The sequence below is a fragment of the Mus caroli genome, unplaced genomic scaffold (assembly GCF_900094665.2).
Source record: "Mus caroli unplaced genomic scaffold, CAROLI_EIJ_v1.1 scaffold_10039_1, whole genome shotgun sequence".
Taxonomy (NCBI): Eukaryota; Metazoa; Chordata; class Mammalia; order Rodentia; family Muridae; genus Mus; species Mus caroli.
In genome coordinates, this window is record NW_018389892.1 from 8,012 (window position 1) to 17,748 (window position 9,737).

General features: G+C 35.1%; 1 protein-coding gene across 1 annotated transcript; it reads right to left on the bottom strand.

Annotated features, from left to right (window-relative positions):
• Positions 1-7,601: 7,601 nt before the first annotated feature.
• On the bottom strand, positions 7,602-8,546 carry LOC110288358 (olfactory receptor 150-like). Its single transcript, XM_021154725.1, has one exon. It carries the CDS (start codon positions 8,541-8,543, stop codon positions 7,602-7,604), a length of 942 nt encoding a protein of 313 aa, XP_021010384.1. The 5' UTR covers positions 8,544-8,546.
• Positions 8,547-9,737: the final 1,191 nt, after the last annotated feature.

The window sequence follows — 9,737 nt, forward strand, 5'->3', positions numbered from 1 at the left end:
TCCTTTCTTTTAAAAACTATTCCAAGTAAGGATACCAGCGAAAGATCCTGCTCATGATATATCTGGTATAGCCGGATCCCTTTTCTTTCCTGGCTATCAAGGACACTTCCAACACTTCAACAACACTGAAACAGAGAAGGGGGTTATCAGCCTGTGTCAGTCAGCACAAGACCCCGTATAGTAGGGCTGTCACAAGTCCCCTGCAGTCTGAGCTTTTGTTTTATATTTTTAATTAGTTTAACTTAATCTAAATATTTTATACAGTATATTTTGATCATCTATTTCTTCATTTTAAATTCCTCCCAAATGGGAAGTATTCATTTCCCACCTCCCTACCCACAAAACTCTCTCTCTCTCTCTCTCTCTCTCTCTCTCTCTCTCTCTCTCTCTCTCTCTCTCTCTGTCTCTCCAAAAAAGACCTCACTAAAACAAATGTACTGAAAGAAAACAAAATGAAGCAAAAAAATTATCCCTGAAAAACAAAGAAACAAAAATCAAAATTGAGTTTGTTTGGGCTGGCCAGTTATTCCTAGGCATCAGCCATGCCCTGGAGTGTGGTTGATACACCTGGTCATCCTCCATTTTTTTCTTTGCCAGTTTTCAACTGCTAATAGCTTTATTTTTACCAACCCAATTTAAAAGTTAAGTGATAGATTTTTTAAAAGATTGAAGAAATATCCATATAAAGCACATGAAAATTTTACATGTAATAATTTAAGAATTACAAAGTAAGTTCAATTACAAAAATTTATTGCCAAAACTGTATGTTAGTGAGTTATGAATAGAATATTAAATGTAACTTTACTTTAACAACTAATTTGGTATGAAAATAGAGTCTGTAACATAACATTCATGGTGTCCATCATATTAATGTTTAAATTTAGAAAGAAACTATCCTAATCTCTATTAGCCTTGTTGCAAACTCCTTGTATGTCTTTAATAACGCCTGAATATTTTAATGTGGATGCAAAATGAAATATGCTTGTATTCACTCCACAATTTAAAATATTGTAAATTGTCATTAATGAATATATGATAATATTTAAATATAGTTAAGTTAGTTAAGTCATCAGAGATAAATGAAAACATATGGCTTCTCTAGTTTTCTGCTTTCCTTGTATTCATGTTTGGCATCATATGAAACAATTCTTTAAATATATATTTTACAAGTTTTCTCATCCAAAGTCAACTCGATTGATTCCTGGAATCTACCCCTTCTCAGGTCTCTAGCATATCCTAGAATCCCCTTCCACCCACCTGCAACCCTCAACCCCGATATTTGTACATTTTCATTCATTCTCCTGGTCCTCTGGCACTCTCTCCGGTCTTTCCCCCACACCTGATACTATCACCCCCATTTCCATCCCAAGCAGTTTTCTCCCTTCATGTGTCTCCTATGACTGTTTTATTCCCAATTCTGAGATTCAAGTTTCCTCTCTAGAGCCTTCCTTCTTGTTTAGCTTTTTTGGTCTGTGGAGGGTAACATAAGTATCCAGTACTTTGTATCTAATATCCAATATATGTTAGTATATACCATCCATGTACTTTGAGGTCAAAATTACTTCAAACAAGATGATATTTTCTAGTTCCATTCATTTGCCTGCAAAATTCATGATGTCTTTTTTAAAAATAGATGAATAGTATATTTTGTATTAGAACCGTGTTTTCTTTATTCATTTTTCTATTGAGAGACATCTGGTTTGTTTCCAGTTTCTGACTATTACAAATTTCTCCACATCCTCAACAGCATGTCCTGTCATTTGAGATTTTGATCTTTGCTATTCTGATTTGTGTAAAAATTTCTTACAGTATCCAGAAACATCAGCCTATGGAAATAACCATGCACAATGGACTGGGCTTTTGCACAAAGTCACTTACTAAGAAAATGAATTATAGACGTACCTACAGCCTGATTTTATGAAGGTATTTTCTCATTTACAGTTTACTCCTCTCAGATTACTCTAGTTTGTGTCAGATGTACACAAATCCAGTGAAGAGAATTTCTTTATTGTGCCCAGTTTGGGCAAATTCCAGCAGTATAGGACACCACAGTCACCTACCACAAAAACCACGAAAAAGGTACTACCGCCTGCTTATGATCCCATCTGAAAATGTACTTTTCATGGATAACAATATGTTCTTTAATTTGTCACCTGGATGTAGGACAACACTGCACTCACAGTATGATTCTTAGGTTTGTTCTTCTCTGGGTGCTGGATTTTCTTTTTTTTTTTTAATATTTTTTATTACGTATTTTCATCAATTACATTTCAAATGCTATTCAAAAATTCCTCCATACCCTCCCCCCCCCCACTCTCCTACCCACCCATTCCCACTTTTTGGCCCTGGCGTACCCCTGTACTGGGGCATATAAAGTTTGCATGTCCAATGGGCCTCTCTTTCCAGTGATGGAGGACTAGGCATTCTTCTGATACATATGCAGCTAGAGTCAAGAGCTCCAGGGTACTGATTAGTTCATAATGTTGTTGCACCTACAGGGTTGCAGATCTCTTTAGCTCCTTAGATACTTAGATGTTTCTGGTTAGGATCTTTTTGCATTTCACATTTTCTTAGATTTTTGTGTCAATGTTTTCTATGGTATCTTCTGTACCTGAAATTCTCTCTTCTATCTCTTGTATTCTGTTTGTTATGCTTGCATCTATGGCTCCTGACTTCTTTCTTAGGTTTTCTACCTTCACAATTGTCTCCGTTTCTGATTTCTTTATTGTTTCTATTTCCATTTTTAGATCCTGGATGGTTTTGTTCAATTCTTTCAACTGTTTGGATGTGTTCTACTGTAATGCCTTAAGAGAGTTATTTATGTCCTTCTTATAGTCCTCCATCATCATCATGAGAAGTGGCTTTAAAGCTATATTTTGGTTTTCTAGTGTAGTGGTGTATCCAGGACTTGCTATAGTGGGAGAATTTGGTTCTGATGACACCAAGTAAACCTGGTTTCTGTTGCTTCTGTTCTTTAGCTTGCTTCCCATCATCTGATTATCTCAATAATAAACCGCCCTCGATATTTCTGATTGGAGCCTGTCCTTCCTCTAATCCCAGTTAAGTCAGAACTTCTCAGAGTCCAGTTTCCCTTGTGATCCTGTGATTATGGGATCCTGTGATGCTGAGATTCTGAGTGTGTCAGAGTTCTTGGCAGTCAAGCTTCCTCTGAGACCCTGAGATCCTGGTGTGACCAAGATCCTGGGATCCTGTGCATATTAGAGCTCCTGGAAGTGGTACCTCCTCTGAGGACCATGGGGTGGTTCACTGTGTTGGAATTCAAGGAAGACCAGGGCTGACCAGAGGGAACTTGAGCCACCGGTTAGGCGGGGCTCCTGTGTCCATGCTCCACCTGGCCCCAGGCACTCCTAGTTCTGTTTGAAGACATGTTGTGTCCCACTCACCTATGATCCTAAGATCCTGGGTGTGGTAGGGCTTCTGTGGGGTGGAAAATCTTCTGGAGACCATGGGACTGTCTGCCATGTTCCAGCCCAAAGTGGCCCCTAGTTTTTTGCTAAGTAACTACTGATTTCAGGTGCATCACTATCCAGACAAGCAAGAAGTCTCTCTTCTAGTTCTCTCCTTTTCAACACACCCACACACACCCACACCCACCCACCCACACACACACATACACCCCCACACCCCCCCCACACACACACTAATTGGTTTTTAAAATAGTTATTGCCCATTAGTACTTGTATCTGAACACTTGGTCCTCATTCCCTGCCACCATTTGTACAGTTTGGAGCCCTTAGGAAGAAGATTCTTGCTGGAAGAAGTAGTTACATGAAAATTAGTTGGCTTATAGAGGTTATACCCTTGCTCCTGTTACAGTTCACTTTCTCTGTGCTTCATGTTTGTAGTTAAAGATGTGAGCATTTGGATTCTTGACATTCTCATAATGCTTTTGTTGCTGCCCTGCTTTTTGAGATGATGGACTCTTGTTACTCTAGAACCCCAAGCCAACCAATGGAAACACGTTCCTTTTTCCAGAATTTGCTTTTTGAATGGTATTTGCTTATTTATTTATTTATTTATTACACATAAACAGAATATAATCAATATAAAACCTATTTGCTTTTCATAATCCTTAGTTTTGACTAACCCTCCCTAGCTACCTTTTACCTCCTCCATCTTCCTACTCAACAATTTCACTCCCAAGTCCCCTCTCTATTTTCATATCTCCTATGTTGTAATATTTTTCATTGTTTAAGCCATCTCTTACCAAATGGCCTTTTCATAGTTTATTTATTTATTCAGCTTTTCCTGGTTATTATTTGAAGCTGACATGCACATAAGAGAAAAAGCATATGATACTTATCTTTCAGAACCTGGGTGACCTTGCTCTATATAATTTATTTTAAACTTTCATTCATTTATCCAATATTTTAGTTTGTCTGTTGAGAGAAGTAAAATGCCATTGTATATACTTATACCACATTTCCACTATCAGTTAATCAGCGAATAAGCATCCAAGTTGATTAAATTTTTTATTTGAATACCATCAGTAAGCATGGTTTAACAAGTATTTGAAGTAGGACAAAGAATCATCTGAGTATATAATCTTGTGATATTATGAAAGCAACTTCTATAAAGTGAACTATAAACTTCTATAAACTTCTATACAGTGAAACCCCAGTAAAAAGTTTGAGGTGATTCTTGGCATACATAGGAAAAAAAGTCTTAAAATTTATATGTAATCCCAAATGGTCAAGAGTAGGCCAAATAATTTTAATGAAAATATTACTGGGGTTTAAGTGTCACAGCAGAAATTTCAAGTTATATTAAACAGCCATAGCAATGTATATACAGAGTGTGCTACTTGGAAAAAAAAACAAAAAACAAAAAACAGACATGTAAAACAATTATAGGATCCAGATATAATTCCACAGCAGAAAATCCACTTGAATTTTGACAAAAATATAAAAAATACAAATTTTAAAAAAGACAGAATTTTCAATTAATTGTCCTGAAAAAACTGTATATGAACGAACATAAGGAAGAATGAAGCTATATCCATCTCTATCTCCCAATATAAAACTTTACTCTAAATGGATGAAGCTATATACTTTGAAAGTACTAATGGAAAAAATAGTGACCAACATTTCAACATATAGGCACAAGAAAAGATTTCTGAATTAGTAGTATAAAAAATAGAAACAATAATTGACAGATAGGATCCCATGAGATTAGAAAACTTCTGTACATCACTGCACATCATAGGAAACTGTAATTGCATTAAGCTCCTGTCAACAGAATGGAAAAGAGATCTTTTTGGACTGTACTTATGAAAGAGGATTATAATGTAGATTATATAAATAACTAAAATAAAAATCAGCCTGAAGGCAAATAAACAATTTAAAATAGTGTATAGAACTGAACCAAGAAATATCAAGAGAGAAAATTAGTGTTCAACATCCAAAGCCATCTGGAAAATTGTGATTAAAAATTACTGAGAGATTTCATGTTTCCCCAGTCAAAAATGCACAAGATTTAGGAGAACAATTGACAACAAAAGCTAACTAAGATGGACTGAAAGAAGATTTTTTTGTATACTGGTGCTTGGATGGCCGATTGTTTCAACTACTATATAAATGAGTGTGGAGGGTCTTTACGAAGCATGGTATTGACCCACCATGTGACTCAGCTACATCATTCCTAGGCTCATGCCCAATCTGTATGCTAGGAAAGAAAAGGAGAACTAATTTGCTTATGAGTTGTTGCCTGTAGTAGGTCTATCATGCTCCAAACGATGTCTCCACTCTCATCCCTATATATGTACAGCACAAATTTAGCTTGATGGGTAAAAGAAAACTTTATAAATAGCCATAATGATGGGGATAGAGGTTATATCCTGGAAGATTTAAGNGGAGTANGAATTGAATATCATCAAAATATATTGTTTGCATTTACAAAATTTTCAAAGACTTAATAAGAATATTTTCATTAAAATGAAATGAGAATACATGCCATTGAAGATATAAAGAAAGAGAAACACTTATTCACTATTGGTTGGCATTTAATGTGGTTGAGATACTATGGAAATCATTGTAAAGGATCTTATAAAGATAGTAACAGACATGGCATTTGATTCACTTAAGTCTGGGGGGGGAATTCTTGACATATACATTAAGTTTTTATAGTTTACTATTTTAACTTTCACATTAAATATTATAAAGTTAATATTTTTATTAAATTCATTCTTTATCAATTTTTTATATGTATGCAATATATCCTTTTGTCCTTAATTTATTTTCCACCTTTAAACAACTCTTAAACCTACCCTTCTGTACTGCCTGCAAGTCACCTTTCCTTGATCATACCACTATGCTTTGATTTGTTTCCAACTGAGTTTAACCAAAGTCATCTAGTGGACCCTGAGTGGTAATTATCCTTAATGAAACTTTTCAAAGCTCTGAAATATTCAGGAATCAGAAACAACACAATCAACATGAATGACCTAGAAGTAGCTCTAGATAATAAGAACAAGAATTCTTTGGAGGTGATTTAAGAGCATAGAGGAAAGATGCTGCAGATGTTACTACCATCAATAGGATATCATAAGGAACTTGAAGAATTTTTGTATTTTTGGAGGCCAATTAGAGCTACTGATGGCCTGATATGAAGAGTTACCTTCCAGAAGCATAATCTCAGTTTTATGATTCCAGTTTCATGGGAAGCAATGGGAATTTAATTGGGTAAGGGAAACAATGGGAATTTATTCTTTGGAAGTTGTATTCTCTGTCCCTAATTTACACTTTTCTTTTCAGGATAGATAGTGTTTTTAAAATATGAGGGTATTTAATATTTCTGACCAATATGTTATTATTCAGAAAACAATTTTACCAGTTTTGCTTTCTAGATCTGAATTTATATTATATATTGATACAAAAGTAAGATAATGCACTTCTTAATCTGCCATAGTCGGTTATGTGCTGGAGGCATACCATCCAATATTAGAAATATTTGAACATAAAAATTCTTTTTCTTACTTTGTTTGCTTTAGAGGCTTGTGTACACTGAATTCATTCCTGTTGAACAGAGTGTGTCTCATCCTCTCTAGTTCTTTTCTGAAGTAGGAGCTGTGTTAACACACAAGATATAACTCTATGTCCTTTAATATAGTTCTAGACATTTAGAAAAAAAAACTACTAATATTTTGCATAGTTTACTTCTTAATAAAATTATTCTTTTGGATATCACAATGTCTGAAAACCTTAGAAATATATTTCATTAAAAAGGCTAATTAAATAAAATATTGAGATAATCAAAAATGCTGGCTAAATGTATTTATTCTCTTCCATAAGATAACATAAAAGGAAAATTGTTCTATATACATAGGAGAGACTCACTTATGAGAAGTCTTTGATGTTTTGACAAACAGATTAGTTGGTTGCATGCTATGATAAGCAGATGGTTCTCTATATCCCATATAGATGTTGTCCTTCATATGTTCCATTGGCTAAAACTTGTCCTGCCCTTGGAGACTTTAAAATAAACAGCAATAAATAGTAGTTATCTCAAAACTTGTTGTGGCCATACTTAGCAGGCTGAACTGTTTCTCAGCCCTCTAACAAGAATTTTTGTAAAGAAAAAAATCAGTTTTGTTCACAAGAAAAAATTCTTTCAAGGAACTTATTTAGAGCAACTTTGACATCCTTATTCCTCAGGCTGTAGATCAAAGGATTCAGCATGGGCACAACAATGGTATAAAATACAGAGGATACTTTCCTTTGATCCATAGAGCTGACTGATGATGGCTGCAGGTACATAAATGCAAGGGATCCAAAGAAGATAGCAACTGCTGATATGTGTGAGCTGCACGTGCTGAAGGCTTTGGACCTGCCTTCAGTGGATTTAATCCGAAGGATGCTGGCAATGATGAAGATGTAAGAGCTTACAATACTTAGAGTTGGAATAAAGATATTGAAAACACTGATGCATAAGGCTAATACTTCATTAATAAAAGTATCAGAACAAGAGAGTTCCAGGAGTGGGGAAAGATCACAGAAGTAATGATTTATTACATTGGTCTTACAAAAATGCAATTTCAACATCAAGACTGTTTGAGTTATAGCACCAATAAAAGCCATAATATATACCCCAAATATCATCCAGGAACAAACTTGATAGGACATTACAGCATTGTAAAGCAAGGGCTTACAAATAGCAACATAGCGGTCATATGCCATTACAGCTAACATGTGACACTCTGCAATAGTAAAAGTAGCAAAAAAGCAAAACTGTGTCATGCATTCAGGGTAGGAGATGTTCTTCACTGTCACAAAGTTCACCAACATTTTGGGAATAATGACAATGGACTGGCAGAGATCAATGAAGGACAGACTGCTGAGGAAATAATACATGGGTGTGTGTAGTTGAGAACTGAATAGTATCAGGGTGATCATGCTCAGATTCCCCACAACTGTGACCACATAGATTCCTAGGAACAGGAGGAAGAGGGGCAGCTGCAGCCCTGGTTTGTCTGTTAAACCAACAAGAGTGAATTCAGTTACTCCGGAAAGATTTCCTTGGAACATTTTCTTCTGGGAGTTCTCTAGAAAGGTGGGGATATGAGATTGATATCTGTAATTTTATATACCTTAAGTGTTAAACAGAACTCTGTAGGCTTAGATTTTTCTAAATCCACTTTATTTAAGGTTCTTGAACACTAGAACCTCCCTTCTATCTTACTAACCAGAGCTAGTGAAGAAAGAAGGCTACTAGGTTTTTCATTTTCTTGACCTGTTTAAAAGTAGTTCTTAGTGGTGATTACACTCTTCATTATCAGTAAACCTGCAATCCAGTCAAATAGCAAATATGAAACATGAATCAGTAGCAGAGATTAATTCAAGAGAAATTTCAAGTTCTGCTAAATCTGTGTGTGTCAGTAGTATGAAATAGCCAAAATCAGCCACAATACCACAAGAAGATCATTGGCACATGTCTCTCTACAAAGTAAAAATCATCAAAGACCATTGAAGCTTTGAATAGCTAGCAAAGACTAGCAAAATGCTTGATGGCCAGCAAAGACCAGCCAAGCATTCCAGAAAAGTATCATATGACACCCAGAGTTCTTAAAGAAACCTGAAATTTTCACGTCAGAACTCAAGTTTTTCTTTTGAGAGGCATCTTCTATTTTAACTCCCTAAGACATTAGCCCTATAAACACATGGAAGTTATAGATAAATATAAGATACATCTGTCCCTGAATATAATTTTTGCTATGAGAATGTTAGTAGTCAGTCTGCTAAGGACTCCTCATGACTTATTTGTCATTCCCTGAATCATGGTACCAATTTTTTTTTCTATGTTATAATAAGAGCAGCATCCACACAAAGAAACATGACCACCACACACATATACAACCCTTGCAATATATACTTAATGGTGATAACCTAAAGCCTTTCTCCATAAGACAATCAACAGTATAAGCTAAACTTTAATTAGCATTATAGCAGAACTTTAAGTTAGGGCAATTAGGTGAGAAAATAAAATCAAAAGCCATAGTATGGCATGAGATGTCAGGAAATTGTCAATCTATAAAAAAGTTACATATATAAATCATTGAACTTATGTGTTTCCTAATTACAATTCAGTGTAAGAAGAATGTTTTTCCAACAAATGGGCAATTAGACTTAGTTACATGTTAATACTTGATATCCAACTTTCCATACTTTGAAAAAATTAATGAAAAATGGATACTATAATATATACTATAGTATCTAAAAATA

Coding starts and splice junctions, on each gene's coding strand:
- LOC110288358 (XM_021154725.1), bottom strand. CDS start 8,543: ATGTTCCAAGGAAATCTTTCCGGAGTAACTGAATTCACTCTTGTTGGT.